General features: G+C 56.3%; 1 protein-coding gene across 1 annotated transcript in view; it reads right to left on the minus strand.

Moving 5' to 3' along the window:
- The window catches only part of CSK (C-terminal Src kinase), a 53,641-nt gene that overhangs the window by 1,290 nt on the left and 25,076 nt on the right, over positions 1-27,275 (minus strand). The window contains exons 2-12 of the mRNA XM_090029119.1: positions 12,497-12,574; positions 11,876-11,989; positions 9,959-10,071; positions 7,826-8,045; positions 4,340-4,433; positions 4,149-4,214; positions 3,501-3,600; positions 3,054-3,144; positions 2,543-2,616; positions 2,119-2,314; positions 1,285-1,371 (exon numbers count right to left, since the gene is read on the minus strand). Of these exons, the coding sequence (XP_089885245.1) occupies positions 1,285-1,371; positions 2,119-2,314; positions 2,543-2,616; positions 3,054-3,144; positions 3,501-3,600; positions 4,149-4,214; positions 4,340-4,433; positions 7,826-8,045; positions 9,959-10,071; positions 11,876-11,989; positions 12,497-12,511 (1,170 nt within the window). The 5' untranslated portion in view covers positions 12,512-12,574. The remainder of the gene's footprint in view (positions 1-1,284; positions 1,372-2,118; positions 2,315-2,542; positions 2,617-3,053; positions 3,145-3,500; positions 3,601-4,148; positions 4,215-4,339; positions 4,434-7,825; positions 8,046-9,958; positions 10,072-11,875; positions 11,990-12,496; positions 12,575-27,275) is intronic.

Here is a 27,275-nt window from a genome sequence, read left to right on the forward strand (position 1 = left end):
CCCCTCTTCCAAGAGCTCACAAACCCCCACCTGCCTCACTTCCCATCCAGTTCTACCCCATCTCCCCACTGGCTCCACCCCCAGACCCCATCACAGTTCAGCTAGAGGCTCCATGGATCATAGGTGTTGGCAGCAAGGCACACCAAACAGCTGGGGGTGGGGGGATGTGCATCTTGGGATGAGCTAGAGCATCAGCAAACCTACTTCTGTTGTGGTTCCCTGGCCCCTCTCCTCCCCACCCACCATGGCAATGCTTAGACCACACCTCACTGAAATCCTCAGTGTAACCACACTGAGAGGCAGCACCCACAGCAGGCAGGGCAAAGCGCAGGAGGAACACTGAGCACTGTAGAGACTTGCCTGCCGTCCCTGGCAGATCATGGCAGAACTAGGAAAAGAACCCAGGTGTCCCAAGTGCCAGCCCAGACCAGTGACTGGACCCTGGCAGCCATTGGCTTCACCTTCCTTTTATTGGATCAAAGTTAGAAGGCCAGAAAGGATCATCTCCTCTGACCTGCCTGTCGCAGGTGACAAAACCGGCAAACTCCTGTTTCCCTTGGGAAGATGCAGCCACTATTCTATGCAAGTGCTGGGGTTGAATTGTCCAGCAAGACCCCCTGCTCACTGTTAAAATCCTACCCCTTAATTATAGCCTGATCTTGGCAAGCTTCAACCACAGCTGCTGAATCTTGCTGGACCCTTGTCTACTAGACTGAAGTGCCCTCTGCAATCAAATCCCTGCTCCCCTCATAGGTATTCCAGACAGCCATCTCTTGCTTTCCTCTCTTTGATGAATTAAGCCAGTGCTGTAAAAGTTTTTAGAGAGGTGGGCAGGGTGCTTGCAATCCAGCCAATCCCCTGCTTGTGGCTGATCCCCAGTGCCATGAGCTGGATCCAGCCCATGGGCCATAGGCGGAGCACCACTGACATAAGGAGATGGGGCCCTTCGAGGCTCATTGCCAGACATTCTTTTGGCATATCAGCCTGCATCACAAGCTCTAGAGGACAGGGCCCGCCTCCTTCACTATGCCTGATCAGGGCCCAATAGCAGATGACCCAATGCCCAACAGCCCCAGGGGCAGTGCACTCAGTAGGTGACCCCTGAAAGGACCCTCTGTGCTAGGCTCAGTAGGCTCAGGATGGAGGCTGAGCTGCTCCCCACAACTGGCAAAAAAAGGGAATGCAGAGCCACACCGCCTAGGCAGGGGAAGATCCAAGCAGAGGAACTGGGGCTGGAAGGTAGGTGGCCCCTTCTCCCCCCGCTGGGGCAAAAGCCTCACTTACGATTCTCGGATAAGGCACTCGCCCGAAGGAGTAGATTTCCCAGAGGAGGATCCCAAAACTCCACACGTCAGACTTGGTGGAGAATTTCTGTAGAGAAGACAGCCCAGGGAGGAGGGGTTAGTGTGACCAGCTGGGGACAGAGAGGAGCCAAGCAGGGAAAAGGGCCCCAATCCAAGCCCTGCCCTCCATCCGCAGGGCCCCAGAAGGGCTGCAGGATATGGGTAGGAGTGGGATTGAAACAGCCCATTAATTCAGCCCCAGGGCACCTCAGGCTAGCTCTGGACAGAGCAGCCTTTGCTGGGGAGGAGAAGGTAACACAAGCTCTGTTCTGTATTACAGGCTGTATTGGTCCAGTATAAGATGCTTGAGGTTCGCTCAGACAGTTTTATGCTCGCTTTGGATTGCTATGCTGCAGGCAGCACCTTGGCAGCTATTTCAGGGCAAAGGCCTAACGGCTGTTTATGCTGGGCGATTTTGTGACTGCTGCTGGAGGCTGCCCCATGCCTCCTAGACTTCAGTTGCTGCAATGCCCTGTCAGGCCCCTTCCTCCCCACCTCCTGCTCCCCAGGCAGCCTACAGCCTCCCGCACCCAGGGGAGGGGAATCGCATCCCTTTTCCCTGCCCCTCAGCAGCTGCCACCATGACGAGAGCTGACGGTTCCCTCCACTAGGGGCCAGTGGTTCTACTGAAGCCAAACCTGCCCCCGCTTCCCCACGTACTTCAGGCTGGATAAGAGCAGGTCTGGTTGACCTGTACAAGCCTGGTCTGGGGACACACATGACAGTGGCCACATGCCCTCGCAGATAACTAAGGTCTCACTCTGCTTCCTCTCACCTTTTCTCTAAGTGCTTCTGGCGCCGTCCATTTCACCGGCAACTTCCCCGTGTCCTGAGTGGACGATGCCTCCTTGGTCAGCCCAAAGTCGCTGACCTTGGCAATGTTGTCCTCCGAGACCAGCACGTTCCTCGCTGCCAGATCCCGGTGGACAAAATTGTTGGCTTCCAGATACTCCATGGCTTCACAGACGTCTCTGCAGGGAAAGAGCAGCCAGTGGGCTCAGTGGCGGGAGGCCCACCCGGATGGCTGACCCCCACAGGGGTAGGGGGTCAGGTGGCCATGCTCCTCAAGGCTAGGAGCTACGGGCAGGGATGGTGTGAGAAGCACAAAGCATGACTGGACCCAAAGACCTGGCCGTCCCATGGGTCTGTGGGGCGCTGCATTATGAGGTTGCAGGGGTGCCTTGTGATGTCATACTTACAAAGAGAACTTAAGCAGGCAGTCTCCGCTGAGCACAGACCTCCCTCGGGATCTCAGGTAATCTACTAGGCTTCCCTGGCCAGACACAGAGAGAAAAGGACCATCAGGGCCAGCTGACGCCCCGCCTCACCCTACCCCTTTCTGAAGCTAAGCAGGATCCAGCTGGATCAGCCAGGGAGGCCCTTCAGGAAGCAGGTAACAGGGCTTCTGTTTGAGCGAATGGGTGCTGACACACATACTGGCTATGGACTAAATTGCCCTTACCCACAGTAGCAGCAGAGCAGCTGCACAGCCTTACCCTGGGGTACATCCCCTCCCTACAGACTGTAACACGATCAGACACAGGCAGGGAGCACTGGCCAAGCTAGACCCTACAAGCCTCCGGGGCCAGGATGGCAATCCTGAGTGGCACGTGCCCAGCCAGGAAGATCTTCTGTGACCAACACAGGCTTGATGGCAGGGAAAGGCTGATCTCCAGGGCTCCGGCTGTCTCCCTGCAGTGTGGGCCTCACCTTTGCCATGAACTCGGTGACAATGTAGAGGCCGCTCTTCTCCTCCACGATCACTCCCAGCAGCTGTACCAGGCTGCTGTGCCGGAGCTGCCTGTGAAGGGATGGGGGAAGGGCTCAAATGCCTGTCCAGCCAAATGCCTGTTCCAGGGCACTGCTCAGGGTGTCCCTGGGGCAATGCTACTGCTAGCAGGGCCCAGCCCCACGACACAGACCTATCATGACTCTCATGGCCCAGACCCTTCCCCACACCCCCACAGACCCTGCTCCACTGTGCCTCAAACCCTTCAGTCACCTCCCATCCCTCCATCCCCTTCCACGCCAGATGAGGACTGTCCCTGTCCTGCTGCTGCTCCTTCCCAGCTCTGCTAGCCAGCAGCCCCTGGACTCCTCCACCCCCAAAAGGAGACCTCACTTCCATCTGCCCATCCTTCCCTCTCAGACACTCACGTCATCACTGAGGCCTCTGCCAGAAAGGCCTGGGCGGTGGCGTCATTTTTAATGCACTTTACGGCAACCTTGTTTCCCCGGTAATCCCCTAGCATCACATCTGAAAGGAGAAGACAAAAGCTGAAGGCATCTGAAGAACATCAGCTCCTTCATGCAGGGGGAGCTCCATCCAGTCCAGCTCCACCTGCTTTGCCCCATATCTGGATGGGAGAAGTGGCCACAAGAGAAAGCACCGACTTTAGAGCCCTGACTGTGACCTGGAGACACCACCAGACTTTGATCCGCAAGCCAAATGGGCTTGCTGCTTTCGTGAATCCAAGTGCTCAGCTCCCTCCCAGCCTGTGAGGATCCCTGCTGCCCTCAGCTGAATGTGCCAGACATGGGAAAAGGGCTGCTGCTATCAGAGCTCCCCTTGGATCCACAGGAACATTTGGAGAACAGGGAACACAGAGGCTGGATTTCTACTGCCTATGAAGAAGATCACCCCCACCCTTCAGGATGGGGCATCATGGGCAAAGATGTGGGTGGGGGGACCTCAGGCCTCCCTCATCCAGGAGAGGGGATCAACTCAGCATGCCCCATCTCCAGCTACTCCGCAGCCCCTCCCCAGTGCCAAAGAGGGAAGAACAAGCAATGCCCCCAGCTGACCTCCAAATTCCCCTTTGCCAATGATCTGCAGCAGCTTCAAGTCCTTCATGTTGAGGGCCCAGCCACCTGGAGAGGGACAGAGGAGAGATGAGCAGGCACGCACAGTGATGGCAAGACACAGGGTGAGGGGAAGGAGAAGGGGTGCATGGGGCCAGGCCCACACTGCAGAGGCTCCTCGGGGAAGGACTCACTTCGGGAGAACTCATCCTGAGCTGCCACTGTCCCCTCCATGACCTTTGGCTTGATGAGGCGCGTGCAGAGCCCATCGGCGTCTGAAGTGTAATGCTGCCAAGGGAAGAAGGACAGTGTGAGACAATGACCCATCTGCCCATCTATGGGAGCAGCTGGAGCTGCCTCCATGTGATGCCTTTACCCCATCTGGTGCACCATGAATGGGATGTCCTAAATCCCCAGCTCCCACCCCACAGGAGCCAATACTGGAGAGCAGGTCTAGGGCTCCAAGGGAGATGCCAAACCAGGGGATGGGCAGAGGCTAAGTCCCCTCAACACCACCCTCCCCATAGAACGAGGAGATGGACCAGGTGGACTGTGAACTCCCAAAGGCACCAGGCTGGCCCCTTACAACAAAGACAGCTGCCACACGGGGTGGGGAGCACAGTGAGAGGCTCCAACACTAGGCCCAGTAAGGACCCCTTCCTCTTGCTTAAGCTCAGGTCAAAGCTGGAAGGCAGCACTATGGAGAAGGATCTGGGAGTCTCAGTTGATGAGAGACTCGATAACTCTGCAGTGAGTGTGCAAATGCAATTTTGGGATGTATCAGTAGAAGCATTAGGTGCAAGTCATGGGAGGTTATAGTGCCTCCCTACTCAGCACTAATTAGGCCTCATCTAGAGTAGTGTATGCAGCTTTGGGCTCCACATTTTAAAAAGGACAATGGAGAAGCTAGAGGGGTCCAGTAGTGGGCAACAAAAATGATAAAGGGCTTGAAAGGCAAGTCATATATGGAAAGGCTGAAGGTACTAGGCATGTTCAGCTTGTAGAAAAGGCACTTAAGAGGCAAGACAGCAGTCTGCAAATACTTGGAAGGCTGCCATAACAAAGAGGGAGAACATCTTTTCTTTCTTGGTTCACCAGGTAGGACATGGACCAACAGCTTGAAGTTGCAGCAAAGGTTTGGATTGGATATCAGGAAAAACTTCTTTAGTGCTAGAACAGTGAGGCAGCAGCACAGACCACAGAGAAGCTGTGGATTTTCCATCACTGGAGGTGTTCAAGAAGAGGCTGGATGGACATCCACTGGTTGTGGGTGATTTAGGTATAGCTACGCCTGTGTTCTATTACGGGTATATTTACCCATGATTCTCGGCTTTGCTGGTTGCTGCATGGGGCTGGGAGTTAATTCCCCCTCCCCACCCCACTGCTATATGTCAGGATTTAAGCCTTGCTTAGAGGTACCGAGTGCTGGCTGCAGCCAAGGCTGGGGATCTTGACTGGCGGGTACCGATGGTCCTGCTGGAACTTAAACCCAGAAGTTCCCAGCCAGATGGTCTTGCCCCTCTTCTCACAGTTAAACCAGTTGCCATATTTAGGGTCAAGAAGGAACTCAGATTGGTATGGACTGTGGGGGGTTTTGCCTTGCTCTGTGCCAGGGGGCATAGGCCTCTTCCTGGGATTTCTTGAATGTATTTTGAATACCTTTTACAGCATCAAGATGGTGACTACTATGGTCCCCCCTGCTTTACCTATGGCAGGTTAGGGCATTATGACTTCTGTTGTGTCAGGGTTAAAGGTAATCTTGTTAAGGGGTTAGACAGTGGATCTGTATAGGATGATTTGGATAGGAATGATCTTGCCTCAGTCAGGAGGGTGGACCAGATGACCTACGGAAGTGCCTTCCAGCCTGACTTCTCTATGGTTCTATGAAAAATGATTACAAGGCTGGGAAACAGGTCTTAGAGGGAAAGGCTGAAAGCACTAGGACTATTTAGCCCAGAGAAGAGAAGACCTGGAGGCGGGGGGGCAGTAGAGGAGGGCAGGAATTTGATAATAGTCTTCAAAAACTGAATGGAGATTATAAAAGGATGGAAATGACTTTTCTCTGTGGTCACAGGGGAGAGGACTAAGAGCAATTGCCTCAAACAGGAACCAAGGTTGGAGATTAGGAAGAACTTTCTCTTTACAAGGGTGGTCAAGCACTGGAACAGGCTACCTAGAGATACCGTGTGATCTCTGTTCCTAGCAGTTTTAAAGAGTAGGCTGCACAGGTGCTTAACTTGGCTGGGATGGTTTGGTCAGAGATGAGCTGGGTGCTGGACTAGATGACCTCACAAAGTCCCCCCAGCCCTACCTTCCTACGAGCCTACGAGATGCCAGAGCAAAGACCAGTGTGGTTAGGGTGGACCAAAGGGTGCAGTAGCAGCTGTGCCCCACCACGGGGCAGCACAAGGCTGCAACAAGCTGGTCCCAAGGCAGACACTGTGTCCTGCAGGCTGGAGCCTGATGAGAGACTAGCACAGGGCAGGAAAAGCCTGTGAGCATGGCCCCAGGATGCCTGAGGCAAGGCCAAGGAAGGGCAGCCCCCATGGAGGCTGGATTGTGATGCATCCGCACCCCAGAGCCAGCTGCACCACGCTGCCCCAGGCCATAGTCCCATTGAGATGGGAGCTGGAAAGAACTCAGCCACTCATGGGCTTGGGCTAGGAGCTGCTGGCAGGGAAGGGCAAGGCTGGACTGATCCATGGGGCCTGCTCCCATCCAGAAGCTACCATTTCCTGCCCTTTCCCCAGCAGCAGCCTTGGCTCTGGCACATCCCACTAGCCTGTCACAACCCAGGCCCAGCTCATGCCCACAGCACCCAGACAGCTCACAGCTGGGCAGAGCCCAGCCAGCCCATGGACCCTTTCACCCCCTTCCTGGTGTCTTAGCTCCTGGAGCTGGCAGACATGAAGCCTGCCCTTGCACATGGGCACGAGGGGGGCAGGGCTCTGCCCACCTCCCAGCACTGCCCAGTTGTCCTGGGAGCCACAATCCTCATGGGGTCCAACAATGTTGTCCCAGTGCCACCTTCCCAGGGTCCTGTCCCACACTTTGGGAATCCACCATGCAGTGGAAAAAGCCTCCTGGCCCCACATGGGTTGAGGAAAGGGGAGGAGGGCAGGAGGCAGGAAGTACTTGGGGGTTTTGTCAGTCATTATCACGCAACCTCAGGCTGAGCCTTGCTAACTACAAGTGCCCTGAGCACTGGGGAGGGGGCTAGGCACCACAGGGAGTAGAACCACTGAACAGCAGCCGGCCAGTACCCGGGAAGCATGGGGGGAAGTTGCCTCATGCTCAGCCCTTGTGGGACTGACAGCCAGGCTCTGCAGCATTCTGCCTCACTGCCTGTACGCACAGGGCAGTGGGAGCCCTCTCCACCACTCCTCTCCCAGAAGGGACCCACACCCCACAGGGCCTGGCCAACCTAGCAGGCACCCCTGCTTTCCACCCCCTACACACGCAGGCACCAGGGTTTGCAATGCAAATCTGTATGCAAAGCCAGGCTGGGTGTACGGGGGAGAACGAAGGTCAGACAACCCTGCACGGGAAACTGGAAGCTCCAGGGAGATCACTGGTGCGCTCACACCACAGAAGGGGGCTACCGTCTGTGTGGAGAGGGGCAGGGTGGAGGGACTACCTGGGGTGGCTGCCCGAGGAAGGGCTGGCTGGGGAGTGCTCACCTCCACCAGCTGCATGAGGTTCTCAAAGTAGACCTCCTCGTCGATGCTGAGCTTGCTGGCCGAGTAGATGATGCGGTAGTGCTCCACCTTGCCCTCGCAGCTCACGCACAGCGTATAGTCGCCAGGGTAGTTGGTGCTTTCCCGCACAAGGAAGAGCCCTGTCTCCGGCGGGTACAGCAGCCGTTCTGCCTGCTCCCGCGTGATCTTCCCATGGAACCAGCTGTGGGCGAGAGAGCCCCCGGGTCACCACGCTGCCAGCAGGGGACAGGGGATAGCACTGGTCCCCCAGTGCTGCTCAGGGCTGGGGTCATGAGGCAACAGCTCTCCAGGCACTGCTCTGCCCAGGCCTGTCTTAGAGGCCACCTCATCATCCCAGCCCCGGGCCTGGATCGCAGCTCAGCCTATGCTGCCCAGTCTTGCCCAGTGCTGCTCTTGCAGATCCATGCTCCGGCTCCCCTGGCCCAGGCTCGGCCCAAATCCACCACCCAGAGTGGTGGGGGCACTGCCAGCAGCACCACTCAGCCATGGGATGGGAGCTGGGGCTGATGGGTAATGCTGGAAGGCAAGACCCTGGTTCTCTGGGCACTGGAGAATGTGACCTGATCCCCACGGTCTCACCCAGGTCGTACCCTTGTGCCCATGTGTTCCCCTCCCCCCCAGCTCGTTGGCTGCAGGAATCTGCTCCCTCCCACCAGGCGGAGGCAGGTGCTGGGGCCTCAAACCAGTTCCGCCAGTGAGACCGCGCCTGGGGCGAGGTGCTGAGGCAGGCAGCTCGGCACAGAGCATGAGACACAGGAAATGCCACCCCCCCCCCGAGCATGGGAATGGGAGCCAATGGCTCAGCTAGGACTTCCTGCTGGGGTGCACTGCAGCATGGGTGGCTGTCAGAGCACCCAGAGTCCCAGCAGCAGGAGCACACGGATGCGGGGGGTCATCCAGAGAGTGGGGGGTGCATCCTGAAGATAGGGGAGAAGCAGAAGTGGGGGAAAGGTTAGACAGTAAAAAGTGAGTGCAGATCGAGACATGCCTCCTTCCTGCCTGCCCCCCCCACTTCCTGATCTGCCCTCACCTAGTACGGTCTGAAACCCTAGTGTACCCCAGACTGGCAGGAACGGCCTTGCTACTGTGAAGGGGGGCAAAACAGCTTGTCGCCCAGGAGTGCAACATAGCCCCAATGCAATGGGGAAGAGACAAAAAATCCCTGCTGGGAGACAACTTGGAGGGACAGGGCGTCTACAAGATCCAACATCCACACGTTCCTGCATTTCCCATGAAGCCCAGTCCCAGCAAAACTCTTCCCCCACCCCCCTGCCTGTCATCCACTCAGACGTCAGAAGGGAGCAACCACAGGCCAGTGGTGCTGTCCGCACACAACCCCCAGCCCTGATGACTCAGGGGTTTACCAAGTCAGCACTTCCCTGCTGGTTAACCAGGAAACACTGAGTGGAAGAAACGCAAACACACATGCACGGGCACACACGTGGACACATGCACACGTGCAGATCTCTCCGGCCAGCAGTCCCAACCGTTGTAAGGAGGAAGCACTAAGATCACCCCAACCACCCTCTATCATCACCACCAGCAGCATCACAGACACCAGAGAGAGCTCCTTCCCCTGCCCCCCTCCAACATACACCTTAAGATTCACCACTGCCCTGAATGTGTCCCCTGAGCATGCCATCTAAGCCACCACTACCCCAGATGTGCCCCATGCCATCTCAGCATGACACCTCCAGATGCCCCAGTAAGCCTGTCCCACCACAACAGGACTGGAGCTGCTTTGGTTTATGACACCCCCAGCCCTGAAACAGATCTGTGAAGGGCTCAGTTCCCTGGGGACCAGTACCCTCTAGAGGTGAAGGGTTACAGCACCCAGCTGCCTGTCATGCTCACACTTGCTGCTGGATGCCCCAAAAGAAGCGTCTGCGTTAGTATAAGGGCAGCAATGGGGTAAAACAAGCCTGGGATGAGGTCCGCAGCCTGCTGATCCTTCAAAAAGTTGCAGCACTTGGACCGCCCCCTTCCCTGATCTGAGATATTAGATCAGTGCTCAAATGAACAGGGGGTGGAGGGAGCTGGAATTTGGCAGGGCTGGTTTTGTTCCTGGTTCTGCCCCTTCCCATGGATACTCACGGCATCAGGCTGAGTTTGATGCCAGCTTTCACTCCTTCCCGCTTCTGCACATAGTTGGCAGGGATGATACCCTCGCGGCCCACCTTGTTTCTTGCTTTGTACCAGTTGGGGTCCTGGGAAGGGAAAGGACAAGTTAGTGGAGTCCCTCCACATCAACACCACTGCCAGGTTGTTGTCACCCTGCTGCCAGGCGCAATCTCCCCCTCCCTGAGTAATGCATTGCCATAGAGCTGCTTTTGTCCACCTCAGGGCTGTCCAACTTCTAAGGGGCTGGGGGCTGCAATACCCTGTACCACCACAGGCCACATGCTGCATGGATGCTTCTCCGCTGCATTGCAGGCATGGGTGCCTTGGCTTCATCCTCAGCTCCCCAACTGCAGGCTCCTCTACTGCACCATTCCACATGGCTGCTTCAGGCCCCGGCTCCCCCAGCACTGCAGACTGTGCCATGCTGCCCTGCTCCATCCCATCCCTTGAGATCTGGATGTGAGGAGGAAAGGGGAGCCTTGAGACCCTGGATGCTGCTGCAGCCAGAGCAATGAGCGGGTAGAAGCCTGGGAGCTGCATATTAACCCCTCACAGGCCCCATGCAATCCAGGGCCATCAGCTGGACTGCCCTGATCTCCCTGAAGCCTTTTATCTTCAGAGATCTCGAGCATGTTGCGTATATACAGGCTACAGATGACACTCCAGCCAGCCCCGGGGTGAAACCTGTTTAACAGCTCAGGGCCACCCCTCAGCAGGACAGGAACCAAAGGCTGCATCCAATTAACAAGGAAAACACTGATCTCTGTAGAACCTAAGCCCCAGAGCTGAACCTGACTGGGGCGAACTAGGAAGCATCAGGTCTTCCTACAAGAGAGGGACCACAATAATGGCCCACCACATCTCAAAGGCACTGGCAGGATCCCAGAAGAGGATGACAGAAACCTTATGTCTCCCATCCACATACTGACCCAGTTTAGCTAAAGAGATTAGATCAGCAGAGGCCTGGCTGCACACAGCCAAGCACCCACCCCAGGTGCTGGTGCCAAGGCAGGCTGCTGACTGTGCGGGCTGCACCACGGCGGGTTGGACTTGGCTCCAGCCTCCCCCACTAGCCATGAGAGACAATCTCAGCAGCATCCCCATGGGATAAAAAGCATCAGGGGAAGCAGTGGGCCTAGCAAGGAGGCAAGAGACGCTCACTAACAGCCCCCTGCAAGATGATGCTGGGCAGATCTGTCCTTTGGCTAGTGCCAGCTGCCCATCTGGGTGCACAAGGGGCACTCTGGCACTGTTTCTGTGCTACCTTCACATGGTGGGGTCTTAGCCTCAGGGTACAGCCCCTGCTTCAAGCCAAGGAGGGGGATGGTGTTTGGCAGGTGGCAGCATTGTCTGGTGCTGGCTGAGTCACTGCTGGTGGCTTCCCTCCCCAAACCCAGGTGGCCGCCTCCCGGGACGTGCCTGAGTCGCTTCCAATTCGGAGAGGTTTAAATAATGCTCCCACTAATTAAGCCAGCGGCCTCCTTCCTGTCCTGCCAGCTCTGCTGGGGATAGCTGGGCCCAGCAGGGAGCCCTGTGCCTCACAGCTCCAGGCCCCAGCTCTCCGAATGGATTGAAGCCTGCAGTGGGGGGTTCCTGGTGTTTTGCGCTACCCCTCAGCCTATATTTGCTACTCCTGTGCTCTCAAGACAGCCCCTGTAGCACTCCTCCCTCTGTGTGTACCCAAGGGGGATGCAGCTGCCCTGCCCCTCACTCAGCACCAGGGTGAGATCCAGGGCAAGCCAGGCTGGGAGGTGGCATGAGGGTGCAATCCCCACACGTAGCACTAAGGGCTGCCTAGTGCACATGGGGGCACTCTAGGAGTGGGGGGCAATATCAGAGCCTGGAGCCCACAGAGACCTTCTCCCCCACAACCTTATCCCATCCTGTTACCTTGGTGACGGCAATGATGGTAAGGACATCACCCTTGCTGAATGGCAGGTCCTGCTCGGCAGTGCCGTGGAAGTTGTACTTAGCAATGCATTCCGTACCGGACGGCCAGACCGCCTGCCGGGGGGACAGACAGACACGAGGCATCAGGGACTGACAAAGGAAGCCTGGCTTGGATGCTTCCCCAGAAGACAGCTGGGGCCAGGAGAGATCTGATGTGCCAGGTAGCTGCTGGGCACCACAAGCGGATGGGCATCACGGGATGCCCCTGGTCTGACTCCTTCCGTGGGCCTGAGAGCCACTGACTGGAGGGCGAGGGGGCTTCACAAGCAGACAAGGATGTTGAGCAAGCCATGGACTTCATAGGCACTCTGCAGACCTTGGGGCAGCTGTTCCCGCCTCCCCAGGGCAGAGCCACCCTCTGGGCTGGAGTACTCAAAGAGGGGGTGTTTGGGAGGAAAACCCGGGGCTGGGTGCAGACTGCGATAGGCTGATGCACTTGGAGGCAGAAGACATCAGTGCCCAGGTGATCCCACCGGGGTCAGGATGGCGCTGACCAGAAAGGATCGGGTTGTCTTTTTGGGCAAGGCAGGCCCGACCCCTAGCAGACAGCTCTGGCCTTACCTGCATTCCTGACATCTTCTCAGGAGGTTCTGGGGATCGAATCTCACAAGAGGGACACGTCACTTGGTACCATGAGACCTGGTGAGGAGAAGGACACAGGCCGTGATGAGAGCTCTGGGCTACACTGATCAAATCAGTCCATGCCTCGCTTGCTCCCACAGCCCTCCAGAGGCTGCTTCCCCCTTGCAGCATGGGTCACATTCTTAACCACATGGGACACAGGCACCGCCGGCTGCAGGTGGCTGTGAAAGGGCGCAGGTCCCTCATGCGTGTGAGCAAGGGTGGGGCTTCAAGGAAATTAGTCTGGGAGGCAGCTGCCAGGATGGCTCTGGGATGCTTGCCAAGGCAGCGGCTGTGCACACAGACAGAGGCGGCTGCACGTTTTGAATCCACCTCTAAGCAGTTGATGCCTGACAAACCCAGGAGCTGGTCAACACCAACCTTGCTGGAAGACAGACCCACGGTCTCTTCTCCCTCCTTGGCGGCCTCATAGCACCCCCCACTCCCTGACCGCTGTTCCTTTCTCTCCCCCGACTGCCAGGAGGTTCCCACACCGCCACCCCCCTGCACCCACACTCGGCCTCCTGCTGGCTGCAGGTACATGTGGACGGCTCCTCTGCTGCCGCTCAGTGTCCCCTTCCCCTGAGTGACAAGGGCCTGTGGCCGCTTGGGGGAAGGGGGGGCAGCAGCTGCAGAGGGCAACGGACCCCATCCTGCAAGCCCCGGGGACAGAATGAAGCGGCCCGGGGCCGTCGGTTGCATCCCAACTGCCTCCGGCAGGAGAGCGGCCACGTCTTCAGGGCAGGGGCTTTTAGCTCTGCCTTGCAATCGAGGCACTGGGGTGGATGGGGCCGCCCAGGGCCACAGAACGCAGTTCTCTGCATCCCCAAGGACTCCCTCCATCCCTCTCAAGGGCCCAGAAGCTGTATGTCTTTTAAACAGCAGCTCGAGCCATTCTCTCTCCCTTTCCCCCGACCCGTGTGCCAGGCAGGCGTCTTGCTTCCCTGCCGGAGACTAGGCAAGTGGGTTTTCCCAGCAGCTTCTCTTGCTGGAGTGCCAGGCGCTGTGCGTGCAAAAGCCGGAGGCTCGTGAGCTAGGTCTGAAATGCTACCCCCCACTAAAGTGTGCACACACGCTCCCTGGCCTGCCTCAGAGCGTCAGACCCAGAAGAAGCTGGTGTGATTTGACAGAGCAAACAGGAAGTGGTCGGGGTAGGCGGCTGGGGCTGCTGCGCGCCCTTCGAAAACAGAGGCCCAGTCTGCTGCGGAGCCAGCGGCTGCTCCGGCTGGGGAGGGACTGGCGCTGCAAAACAGGCCGGGGTTCCTCCCTGCATGCAGCCAGCCCTGGGAGGAAGGTGCAACTTCTTCCCTGGCAGGAAAGCAAGTGGGGCGGATGCATGGGGGGGATGCATATTAGCTACCATCAGATCTCGCCGGGGGGGCGGGAAAGCAGGGGCCAGACCCTGAGATGTCCTTGTATGTGGCCATGTGCATATGCACATGCATGTTTCTTGGCCCGTGGCTCAGGGCATCTGATCATGAATACCCCAAGGGGCTCTGGGAAAGGGAGATGCAGAAGTCCAACTCAGCTATAGCTGCTCTTCACTGGTGACTCCGGCTGTAGCTGAGACAGGGTTCAGGCTCCCTCTGCTTCCATGCAAGGGTGGGAAGGGGTGGGAGCCTTGATAAGCCCAGCCCCTGCTATAGGGCTCTCAGCTCAGATCCCTCCCATTCAGTCTTCTGGCCTGTCCCCATCTGCTCAAGATGCCTCCTCCTTCCAGGAGAAACTCCAGCAGACCACCGGTCTGGAGCCTGGACACTGCAGCGATGGGCACGTTAAGAAGGTGAGGGATGCTGAACACAGGGCTGGGGTCCTCCATTTGGGGGGGGGAATAAGAAGGAAAGGGGAGAAATGGCTGGGGTTGGGGACAGAGTGCATTACACTGGACTCAACAAAAAAATGTCCCCCAGAGCCAAACCAGTCTGCTCCCCAGAGCTAAACCAGCCTGAGCAGGCTCAGCCACCTCCCCGCCTCAAACAAGACTGAGACAACATGCTTCCAAGCAGAGCTGTGAAGACAGGCCCCCAACAAAGAGAAAAGGCCCCTCTATAACCCCCAGCATCCAGGGCCCTGAGCCCAACAGCTCATTGTGCCATCCCAGCGAGGACACCAGCTTCCGCAGCCAGCAGCATGCATGGGGACGATGTGAGCAACAGCGCATCCAGCCTCTGACTCCCCAGCCTGCCTGACCTGGTACCCGCTCACACCTGGAAGGCAGCCTCTGGCCCGAGTCCAGAGCAGGGATTGAACTTCTTATGCCTTGGAAACTGCAGCAGGACCCTGCGGATCACTCTGCCACTGCCCGTCCTGCCTCAGGGCACATCCAAGAACTCCAGCTCTGGAAGCCAGACCCCCACGACACCACCACCAGCCACCACTAGAGGGGATGATGAGGCCGGTTTCAGCCATCCTTTAGGCCCTTCTGTGGAGGCCCCAGCCAGCCTCAAACCTGCAGCTTCACGGCTTCTGTGCAAGCCACCCATCCACCCCAGCCCTGCCACGATTAACGCTCCCAGTTTGTAATCAATGCTCCCAATTTGCACTCTTCGTATTAACAGAGCACATGTGAGGCCTCTCCCAAGCAATGTGGTCTGGGCAGTACACTGTGCAGCGCTTCAGGTGTGTTACAAGCTTGGTATGTGTGAATTGCCGTTAGAGCTTCACAGGCCCTGGTGCAAAAGCACCAGCAGACCCAGCTCTCTTCCAGGCAGCAGCACAGATGCCTGGGCTTCCCTAGAGACCAGCGAACATCACAAGGGACAACTGGTTTGCTGAGCAAGAACCAGCATCGGACCTGCTGTTTCCTAGGGGCTGACTGGGGGGCTGAATCCTTCAGAAGCTCCCTCTCCAGGGAAAAGCCAGGGTTTGGGGTGTCCCTGTTAAATACAGCCAGGAGCACACAGTGCTGATAGTGCAGGATTGGGGCTGGGCTGCCTCCGTATGAGCCTCCAGGCTGCTCACCTGGCTTGGGAGGGTGTAGGCAGGCTGAGCGCTGGCTGCTGTGAGAGCACTCATGATTCCTCCATGTGCATACAGGCATCAACATACGCCTTGCTACTCTCTCCAAGCAAGGGCAGCAGGCCCCGTGGTCTACCTGGGTAAGGAGACTAGCCTTCACAATCCCCAGATCTAGAGTGTTCCCAGATGCTTCACAGACACCAGGCCCAGAGCTCTGGACTGGGAAATAGCACAGAGGGAGGCATTGCAGGCAGGGTCACTACCCTGGGCACGGTGCCACAAACCTGGCTAAGCTGCTTCTGGTGCAGCTTATCAGCCTGCCTGGCATCTCAGCAGGATGCTGCCTGGAGTTTCAGGAAGGATGTGTGTGTGTCTATGCGTCGTGCATGTGTATGCATATGTCTGCATGTGCATCCATTTGTGTGCATGCATGTGCTTGTTCACACTAGAGGACAAAGCTCTCAGGGACCCTTCAGAAGGGATGTAGTCCCCATCCCAAGGACAGCTGGATGCCTGGTACATGGAGAAACTGAGGCACAGAGCTGGAGAAGGGCCTGGCCAGCCAGCAATGGGGCTGCAGTCAGAAAGCACAAATTCCTAGCCCCTGGCCCCGCTCCTTAGGATCAAGCCCCGCAGGGCCTCAGATCCTACCCAGCTCCCCTTGCCCATGGCAATCAGCATTGCTGGGTGTGAATACGGCCCCTCAAGCACTGAGCCCTGCAACTGGCTATCAAAGAGCAACACAAAACCCAAGGGGGGGGAGTGGGGGCAGTGAGTGGGACAGAGAAAGTTCCTGACATGGTACTGCTGGTGTAGCCACTGCTGTCACCTCAGGGCTGGTTGACCACCCATGCCTACAGGAAACCAGTAAGCCCTGCTCTCTCCTCACTGGAGAAGTGCCCATGTCACCAGCCCTTGCTGGCAAAGGCCAGGTCCATGCTTCCAGCTTCCCTCCCAAAATAACCTCGATCCACTCATGTGCTGGGGTCAGCCAGAGACTGCAATGTAGGCAGTGTCCACAGCTGTGGGGCAGCCCCAAGCAGACCTGAGTCTGCAGCTGTGCTGGGTGGGCTGAGGGCATGGGCTCAGGCCCATTCCTAAAGTGTTTACACTGCCCAATGGGTGGTTTTCAGCACACCCAGCGCTGAAGGGGATGGGGCTTATTTCTCTAGCTGGAGGGAACCGTTTGTTCTAGATGTGATCAAAGAAACCAGGACTGAATAAACCAGAGATTCATCTCCAAACTCTGTCACAGGGCAAAGCAGAGTCTCCTCTCTCCAGCTCAGGCACATCTGTGGCTTCCACAGGCCAAACCTCCCACCTTCCTGGATGCACTGCCCCTCTGTAGCAAGGCACAAATGCCCCTTGGGTTTTTGACTGTAGCCATGTTGGTCTAAGGAGATAGGCAGGCCAGCTTCTTTGGGTGTTATCAGACCAACTGACTGGCTGGAAAAAGTTCTTGGCAAGCTTTTGGGCCCTGTTATGCCCCCTGTGCAGGGAGTTGCCAGGGTCACACCGAAAGCCTGTTGGCAGAGAAGGGAACTGGACCTAGGTCCCCCACAGTGTGGGCTAAACCACTGTCCCATCCTTCCCACCTGGAGCAGAGGGCAGGGGGATAGACTCAGTGATCCTCCAGGGTCCCTTCCAGCCCAAATGTCTATGAAATCCAAGTTCACACCGCTGTTGCTGGGCTGGGGTTAAACAGAGGCCAACAGCTGGACAGTAGCCATGGGTGCTCTCACATACTCATCAGGCCTGATCCCAGCCCCCTAAAAACCACACTGGATAGCATCACACTCCACACCTGGACCACTGCAGGTGCTACTCTGTGCACGACAGGGTGGGTCTGATCTTTTCCCTTCTCTCCATGACGCTATCCTGCTCTTTGGGATGATGGAAAGAGCAACTGGCTGCAAGTCCAAGCCCACCTGAAAGCCAGCTTTAGAGCGCTGAGTCTGGATTTTTCCCTCCAATAGCATAACTAGGGGTGGGCAACCAAAGCACTGACGCCAACCAAGAGAGGCTGCCCCACATCTCCTCTACATGTCATGTCCCCATGCCTCCACCCCCGGCTCCCGGCTCACTGCTGAATGGGGGGCTCATGGCAGTAACAGGAATCAGCAGCCAAGGTAAGAGAGGGCAGCTGTAGTGCAGGAAGGGGTGGGGGCTCAAGTACTGCAGGGAATTAACTCAGAGGCAGAGCAGCAGGGTGAAAGAGAGATGCTGGTTCAGGGCACTAACTGTACTAGCTCTACCTCTGTTCCCCACCTCCCACCCCCCTTCCCCCGCGCACGTGCACACACACACACAGGGATTGAAAGCATCCACGGCAAGACTGACAAGCCTGAAACAACCTGCACCACAGATGGCTTAAACCAGCAATTCTCCACAGAGGTACTGCTGCAGCACCTGTGGGTGCATGCGATGCTTTTACAGGTGCAGTGCAACACCAGCACTGTGAGGTGTGCAAATGCCTACACGCAATTCATAAGATAAACCCAGAGGTTTCAAACAGGAATCCAGTGACAAGGCTGTTCTGCTTTGCCACGGTCTTTCTGAGGTCTTGGCTACAGAAGAACTGCTTTAGTCTTTTTCTGCCATCAAGAAAGGAGTGAAAGCTGAGAGCTGGCATTTTCTGAGGGGGGGCCTTTTGGGTCTAACAAGGTTGAGAACCACTGGCTTCAATTTAACAGGCTCTAACCCAACTTCAGCCCACAGCGCTGAGTTGCTAGCAGCCCAGCTGTTTGCACTTGTGGGGCACAGGCTGTTTTAAGCAACTCTTCCTTCCATTTGCCACCAGAGAGCTGCAAATGACCCTGATTCAGCCCCCCTTCCTTCCCAACTCCAGGTATTTGTACTGCAGGCACAAAATCAATGCAAAGGTGGGCTCTGCAGCTGGTTGAAACCAACACAGCTTTAACAGTGCAAGTGCTGTGACTCCCCCCATAGCCCATTCGCCCTCCTGGGGAAATCAGGCCCAGGTGGGGATTTTACATGGTCATCATTTTTGTTAAAACACCTGACTGCTCCCAGGTGGTTTCAGTGGGTTGTGGTAGATGCAGCACACCCTCTGCTGAGCCTTTCTATGCAGTCTTGCGTGTGGTTCTGTGCAACTGTGAATTGAGGCTCGTCAGGGGACCTCGCGAAGCCACCTGCCCAAACGTCAGGCACAGGAAAGGCACCCAGGAGCCCAAGCCCCATCCTGCCGCCTCGAACACTAGCTCCCACTTCCGCAGACAAAGGGGGGAGCAGAGAACCCAGAAGTCCCGACTGTCGGTGCCCTGCTCCAGTCCACGCTGCCTCCCCAAAGGGTCCTGGCTGTGTTCCCTCCCCACTAGTCCCCAGGATGCAGGACTACACTAACAGGTCTGCTCTGTAGCTCCTTAGCTCCCCTTCTTCTCAATGAGGCCGGAAAGCCAGGCACCAGGGTGCTGCAATTTGGTTCAACAAAAATTAATTCCCAAGGGGTTTGCTTTGAAAAGGCAGCCACAGCTTGGGCCCTGCCTCTTCTGACCACTGGGACTCCCGGTGGCTGAAACATTACTCTGGCTTGATAGATGAGCCACACTGGGAACCACCGGGCTCTGCTAACAGCATTATTGATCCCAGTGAAAGCCCCTGAAAGGAAGATTGTAAGTACTTATGCCCATGGCCAGGGCTTGCGATTCCACAATGCTTGCATAGCAACGTCTCTGAAGGCGTCTGTTTGCACCCAGACATGGCGGGGAGAGAAGGAAAGACGGGGAAAGAACAGGAGAGCTGAAAGAGGGCTTCAGCCAAGCCACAACGTGCCTATTGTTCCCCATCTGCTCCAATGCGGAGCGGAAAGAAAGGAGGAAAGATGCTCTGCTGGGGAGGACACCGCCAAGGAGGCGCAGGCTCCAGTCCTACCACCGACTTCCTGCCTGACCATGGGCAAATCCCCACCCAGTGGGGGCCAACCTTTTTGGCAGGCATGACACAGATCAGCCCTGCACACCCCAAGTGCCACTCCCAGCCCCTTGCCCAGGATCTGCTGCTCAGCTTTTTACTTCCTACTCTTTGTCCCCCATCCGCTCTGCTTTCTGCTCCGTGCCCTGTGCCCCCTGCCTGGTCTCTGGCTCTGCCTTCTGCCCCATGCCTTATCTGCTGCTACGCTTCCTGTCCCCTTCCTGATCTGCCACACACCACACCCACAGCCTGGCTGTGCCACTTGTGGCTCTCATGCCACAGGTTGGCCACATGTGCCTTAGCCAGGGGTGGCCAACCATGACTTGACTTGCCCCTCTGTACAGAGAGGAGTGTCACACCACCCTCCCCCACCTTGATACCATGGGGATAAAGACATGAAAGGCCCAAAGGAGTATTACAGGGATGGATAACTGCACAACTACAAAGATTTCTGTAAGAAGGCACTGTCCAGGCTGAAATATCCCCAGGCCTGTTCTCCATCTAAAGAAGGCAGGTTTCACAGGTGTGATACCCAAGCCAGAACAGGGCAGGCCACTTTCCATATTTGAGCGATCTTGGAGCAAATCATGCCCCAAATTCAGTTGATGAACCTTTAATATATGAAAGATATTAAAGACAATACCTGGCAGGGAGGGAAGGCAATTTAAACCCAACACAGATTCACTACCAACCACTGGAAAAATGCACTGGTCTTCAAACTACTTCTATTGGTTCAGACAAGGAGCATTTGCAGCCCTGACAGATTACAGCTGAATGCGGGCCCGTGCAACCACCTTCAGAGCCCTGGCACTATGCCGTGTGCTGTCCGAATCTCTCATAAGGGGCATCCCCCATCCCGAAGATCCAAACACGCATGAAAAGGCAAAGAGCGAAAGAAAAGGAATGATCTCTCCATAGCACAGAGAAAAAATGGAGGCAGAGGACGGTAAGGATGCTACACCTCCAATGCAGGTACCGCCCAAGTGTGGTTGCATCATGGTGAGCATCAAGAAAGGATGCGTGGGATTCTGGGGCTGCTGGCTCTCTCAAACCACAGATGGCGTGAGCCTGGCTTGCAGTTACAAAGGTGTCTGCCAACTGCCAGCCCCGTACACTCAGCCGAGGAGCTCTGGCTCAGGCTGGATGCTTCCTGGCTCATTGGCATCAACCGGCATTCAGTGACTAAGTCACAACCAAATTGAGTTCCCTCTCCTACCACTGAGAGGGGAATGGGAGTCATCTTTGTTGCAACGTCCACCAAAGGGACTCTGAATTCACAAAGGAGCAGGTCTGGGAAGCAGAAAGAAATGGGAAGGGAGAGGGGAGACTATTTCACCTGGCAGATCATGGCATTGCAACTCCCACCATGTTTCCCCTACCCTTTCCAGTCTGACATTCAATAACTCAAGGGATGGGCACTTCTCAAGACAACATCCTTGGGAGCACTGCAAAAAGGCCCAAGTGGAAATGCTGCTGTGGTTAAAAATAAATAAGAGGAAGGAGCTTGCTTAGTTCTCCTATTGTCTGCAAGACTGGGACATGGCCCTCTTCCCCCATTCTCCATCCCCTCTTAGATGACTACAAAGCCAAAGCCATCTCTTATTAGGTATCTACATCACACCTAGCATTTACTGTGGGTCCTCGCTCAAAGTTTAAATGACAATGACTCTTAATAACATCCCTGGGCATATAGCTTAAGTGGCTGCTCCACTCCCCAGACCTACAGCGGATGCCCATCCATCATTTCTGAGCCAAGCTTCCTCCCTCCTCCAAATTACTTAACCTGAAGCACGTCAAGGCTCTGCTGTGGCAAAAGCCCAGAGCAGGATTTTAGTGTAATTGGAAAGTGCTCCCCAGGGCGCAGCAGTTAGCACTGCTGTGCAGGAGGGGCCAAGGGGTGGAATCATTAATGACGGCAACATATGGGCCACGAGAACAAAGGGAGGTGCTGGCTCGGCTCCCCTCCTCCCCGAGGAAGGGCACAGCATTCAGCCAGGCACCAGAGCAGCCTCCAAGGCAGAGGAAGGGGTGACACGGCAGGAAGGAGATGGCGCACGCTCCAGATCCCATTCCAGGGCACCGGCTGGAGCCGATGCCAAGGATCAAGCATCTGGATTTCCCACTGCCCTGTTTGCTGTTTGTGAACAGGCTGCTCTCCCCAGCAGGGGAGGACGGGGGCAGCAGGTTCTGCAAGAAAGGAAAGCAAGGACAAACTCCACCCCACCTCAGCCATGTTAACGCCCCCCCCCGCATCCCACTGCAGCTCTTCATTGTGGACATGGCAGCCATCATGTGGCACCGAGAAGGGGAAAGCCCTGCCCAGGCAATCAAGTCATTTGTCCAGCCCCAAGTCCATGTGGACTCAACGGGGTTTGTCCAACCTGAGGGCACACAACCACGCAGGCCACCGAGGCACTCGTCCTTGACGAACCAGAGCAAGAGGCATCCCAGCTGGAGGGAGCTGCCACCAGTAATGCCAGAGACCACCTCTCACTGGTAGCAAAAGGCATCACATCTCCTGCTCCCAGCTTGATCCCACCATTTTCCATGCCACACAATAGGGAGAGGAGCTGCCTGCCTCTAATCCCCCCTCTGCAGTGAGGCAGCCCAAGAAACACACCTGGAATCAGAAACCACCCTGTCCCAACCCGACCCAACGACCGGGAGAGGCAGTTTCAAGGCACCCCCCCAAACCATGGCATTACTGACCTTCTATATCAGCCTTGTGCTCCATGGGCCGATGACTATAGGTAAGCATGTCTTCCCCACCCACTGCCTCCCCAGTTGCATAGCATGGCATGCACACACGTTCAAGGTCATTGAGACCTGAGCACTACAAGCCAGGTAAAGAGAGGAGCCCCCTGGTAGCTTCCAGAGCGAGGAGGGAACAGCCTCAGCCCAAGGTTCGCCCTGGGATGACTGCTCTGACTGCAGCGACGTTAGAAACAGCAGCAGTGGATGGAGATCATAATGGTGCAGGTGTCTGGAGGGGTGTGACCCAGGGTCCGTCTACATATGGATGAGGTGGCTGAGGGGTCTCTCTGCTCATACCTCCTTCAGCAGAAGAGTCCTGGGAGGCTTGGCAGGGGTGGCTGTGGCCACATGAGCCAACCAGTTCCTATGGAGGCCTCCTTCTCCCAGCCACCTGTTCCGACTGCCAGGGAAGTCCCATAAGCTTTCCCCTGGTCACCACCCTCATGGGCTCTTTTTCCGCAAAGCCCAGGAGACAAAGGGATTCCTAGGCCTTGGCTCACTGGGCACCACCTTTCTAAGGGGCTGAAACCAGCTCGAGGCAAAAGGTGTCCAGAGCTCCCCTCCCCACCCGCACCCTCGGATCTGTCCCTAGAGATGCCCCAAGGTTTGCTTCCATCCAGGTTTCAGGTCCTTGGAAGCAAACTAGAAAAGCACCCTGCTGCCTGGCTGGGGAAGGTGACCTCACAGGATCTGGCCAGATGAGCCAAGGACCTGCCAAGGGAAGGAGAAACAGCTGCAGCAACACGGTGTGCTAAGCCAGCAGCTCACTACCCATCCCCTGCCCACAGGCAGACCCAGAAGAGAGGTACACCCTGAATTTGGGATGGGGGGAAATCCATAACTCTGCCAAACCTACAGCAAAACTCTGACCATGACCCCAAGCAGACCAGCCCTGTAGTACCTAGGCGCCCTTCTGGAAGATCATCAGGTCCTTCAGCAAGTTGCCACCGCTATGGCTCAACACACCAAAAAAGGGATCCTTACCCTTAGTCCCCCTGCCTGCTGCTGGTAGGAAAACTGAGGCACATAGAGGCCAAGTGACTTGACCAACCATTGTGCGAAAAGCAGCAAGGGCACAGTAGGGAGGGTTGTGCCTCTTAGGTTTCAGCCTCTAGGGAGGGAGGTGTCTGTCCCCTCTGAGCCCCTCTTCCTTTCTGATGATATCACTCCGTGCTCCCCACACCATGGATCCCCATCTCACAGCTGCAGCAATGAGCCACAGGCATTTGGTATCATCTTTAACTCCCACCAGCTGCTGGGGCTTGGGCTGACAGACTATTCCCTGCCCTGCCCATGCTCCTCTGATGCCAGCTAGCCTAACTCAGAGGTTCACCCTACTATTGGCCACCACACCAGAGCTTCCCAGCTGCCATACCAAACCCTCTGCCCCCAAAGTCTATATTTACCATCTCCACTCAGCAAGGGGTCAGCGGGAGTCAAACCCACTATAAATAAATGCCTTGTCCCCTCAACAGCTGTGAGAAGAGCTATGATCTGGGGCAGGAGCACCACTCTCGGGCCAAGAGGTGTAGCTGCTCCTGCCGATCAAAAGTCAGAGCAATAGACATCTCCACGGCATGAAGCTAGTGAGCTTGGCAAAAACGACAGTGCTAAATTCTGGGAGAAACATGGAAATGGGCTCGGGGCCAGGAGGACGAGTTAGTATTTCCATGGGTGGCAACAGATGGGCGAGCAGGCAGGGCAGATTTGCACCTTATAGACTAATTAAATCAGAGATGCCCACTGATGCTACACCAGTTCTGTTCAGACTTGTGCTCACCAGGTCCTTCAGGACTGGACACTGGTGCGCCTCCTTTTAAGTGTACGCTTTTACACTTCCCATCATGCAGTGAAAAGAGGCGGTCTATCACATGGGTTCTCCCCCAACCCGGAGCCAAATATTTGGAAACAGCAGGCAGCACCTCAGAGGCTCCCATCACCATGCGGCTACTCCCAGCTCAGAGGGGCCCCTTTCTGCGTGGGGCAGCGAACAATCCCCGCTTTCTTCTTGCCGGCCTGACCCCTGGGAATGGATGAGGTCATTGGCCAAAGCATCAAACAAGCCTTTCTTGGTCCAGCTTGTAGCATCAGGCAGGGCGAGGCGTGGGTGCCGGATGGCAGATGTATAGACTTTGCACAGAGCCAGGCCCAGAGGTGAGGAAGAAGTAAGCCCCACACTCAAATCTCCATTGTAGCTGCAACTGGGGGAGGAAAGAGGAATAGCTGTGCTCCTGCTTTGAGGCAGACGCAGGGAGCAGACAGCCAACACAGCCCCTCTCTGTCCCCGGCTCTTACTGCACTTTCAGGCAGCGGCTTTGAAATGCCAGACTCCAGGATTCACGCCAGGCTCTGCAGCTGGCTGCCGCCATGCCAGGCATGCTGCCACAAAGAGGGGCAGGCTGGCAGCTTGCCGGGAACCCGAGGGCCCAGCCTGATTTGCAAGTGCATGAAACAGAAGGCACTGTAAGCAAATGAGACCACATGGCACTTGCTCAAGTTTGTGTCCTCTTGGAGAGCGGCATGGGACCGCATGGGCGACCTGCTGCTGGAGCGCCCTTCCAGGCGCTGCACGGGATGGCAGCCAGCAGGACAGGCAGGGGAGGAGAAAGAGGCCACATGGGCCAATGACTAAGGCACAGACTGGGAGACCAGAATACACAGGCTCTATCCCTAACTCTGTCCTCAATGGGCACCCCTGCCCCACATCCTCTGTAAGCTTTCCTCTGGCATGTCTCCTCTGAGTCTAGGCTCTGTGAGTCAAGACCTGGCACTAAGTTACGGCATGGCCTAGGTCTCAGCTGGGGGACTCTGGTGCCACTAGGATACAGAAGAAACATCATGAAGGTGCAGAAGAAGGGAACATGCAATGACAGGCATTTAAAACTGCTTCTAGGCACAGCGAGGTGGGTACACTAGAGGCCCAGCCTTGCTGGCTTCTGAAGTGTTCAGGGTGACAGGTCAAAGGGTTGGAGGTCAAGCTGCATGGCTAGAGCCCACCACATGCTGTAGCCATCGGCGTGCAAGGCAGCAATGTGGCCAGCGTCAGGTTCAGCTGCCTCTGACTCTTCAGCCCAAGCAGCCACTTACAGCTAGGTTGAGGGCTTTTAGCAGACTCCTGGAGAGAAACCCATGTGCCTAGAAAACTACTAGGCTCAAGCTTGCTTGCAGTAAATACCAGTCTGCTGAACCCTGGTTTCACCCTGCGAATATACACAGCACACAGTCAGCAACTGCCACGTGGGACTCGCCGTGGCACAGCACCTCTGCATAATCCCAGCTCCTGGCAAGGAACAGGCCACTGTCTGGAGACAGGTGGTGAGGGGGAAGCACCTCTGGGGGGCAGGTCAACCTGGCTAGAGAGAGGGAACCACAGCACTGAGGGGATGAGGCCAAGTTGGCTGCTGAGGTCTAGCCATGCCAGCGTGCCTATCAGAGGTGGAGAGGAGTCTTCTGTGAGACCACGGGACAGACAAAGCAGCAACAGCATTGCTGGCATGTAGCCTCAATGAAGTAATTTCTCATCTGTGAAATGGGTGACACGTGAGCCCAATAGCAATGCTCTCCAAACCACCTACCACTGAGTCCCCTCTTGCAGGGGTTGGCAACTCGCAGGCCAGACGTGACCTGCAACGTGGTTGGATCCAGCCTACAGTGGCACGGGGGAAAACAGCAGCACAAATTTCATCCTGGAATGATTCTGCCTCTCCACCATGCCATCCATCACCCACGCGGCACCGCCCCATTTTGAGTCGCCCAACTGCCCCCTTCCCCTCACACTGTTGAGGATGGGAAGCTGCATGGTGAAGGTGGCTGCAGGTGGCCTGGGCACCATGAAGGGGAGAAGCAGCCTGGTCACAACCAGTGACCACACAGTCCCTTTCAACATTCGAGTCATTATTTTTTGCCATGCCACCAACCAGCCCCCCACGCCTGGCTGGCTCACACCACTCATGCAACACCATGTAGAAAAAAAAATCTCCCTGCCTTTCCCCATATACAACCAACTTGGTGCACTGCGAATGTGGGTTCTGTGTCCAGGGGAAAATGGCAAGATAATATCTTCGTAATACCCCACCTCCCAGCCCCTTTCGCTGCTGCATGTACACCGGACTTGTCTACCTGCAAAACTATTCCGGAACAAAGTCACAGCCCAGTATCCACACAGAGCAATCCCAGGTTTACAATCCCACTTTGCCATAGGGCAGACACTCAGCTTCATCAGCAGGCCTGAGACATGAGGAAACACCTTGCTGGTTTTACAAAAAGGGAAATGGAAGGTCAAGCAGCGAGTCACAGGCAAAACTGCACGTGAGACCCAGGAGTGCAGAGGTCACAGGGTGAGGTGCCTCTCTCTCCTTAACCTAAACCAGGTGTGGCCTGGGTTTCTGCACAGTAAAACAGACTTCACTGGGCTTTCCCCATCTCCCAAATAGGAAACAATCCAGAAAAGGGTGGAGAAAGCCAGATTCAGAGCTCACACCATGTTACATGAGCATCACACATATGCAGAGCTCGACACACACAGAGCGATGGACACGGAGAGCAGAAAGGTGGAGGATTACAGCGCTGGGCAGGGTTTGGGGCGAGGAACGGCACCGATGTTAGTTACAAGCTCATCCCCTTCTCCCTGGGTGCTTCTGAGAGCCAGGGGTCAGAGCTCAGGGCACGCAGCACCTCACAGGATGACAGGCCAGCCACAGCAACAAGCATGCAAGAGGCTACAGGCCATGTTTCCCCGCACCGCCTGCCGTGGGCGTCCCTGGCTGGGGCAGCCAGCGAGGCGTGGAACAAAGGGTAGCAGTGATGCAGAAACAGGAAAAAAAACCAAACATTTATTAATTTAAAGCATTGATTTAGGGCATGACAGCTCCTCCCAGCCCCGCTGACAGCTGCTCTGGGCAGCTAAAAATACCAGGTAAAGGGGAAGTGAGAGGAAGGTGCGAGGGGAGGCAGAGGGCAGAACCACGAGGAGGAAGACATCCAACTCGAGACATAACCTTGTTACATCACCTCACAGCACCGGGCACAGCCTGGAGAGCCCACTGCCCTGCCACACCTCTGTGGCTGCTGCATGGGG

This window comes from Crocodylus siamensis, chromosome 15 (assembly GCF_052110815.1).
Source record: "Crocodylus siamensis isolate JL-2025a chromosome 15, ASM5211081v1, whole genome shotgun sequence".
NCBI classification, from domain to species: domain Eukaryota; kingdom Metazoa; phylum Chordata; order Crocodylia; family Crocodylidae; genus Crocodylus; species Crocodylus siamensis.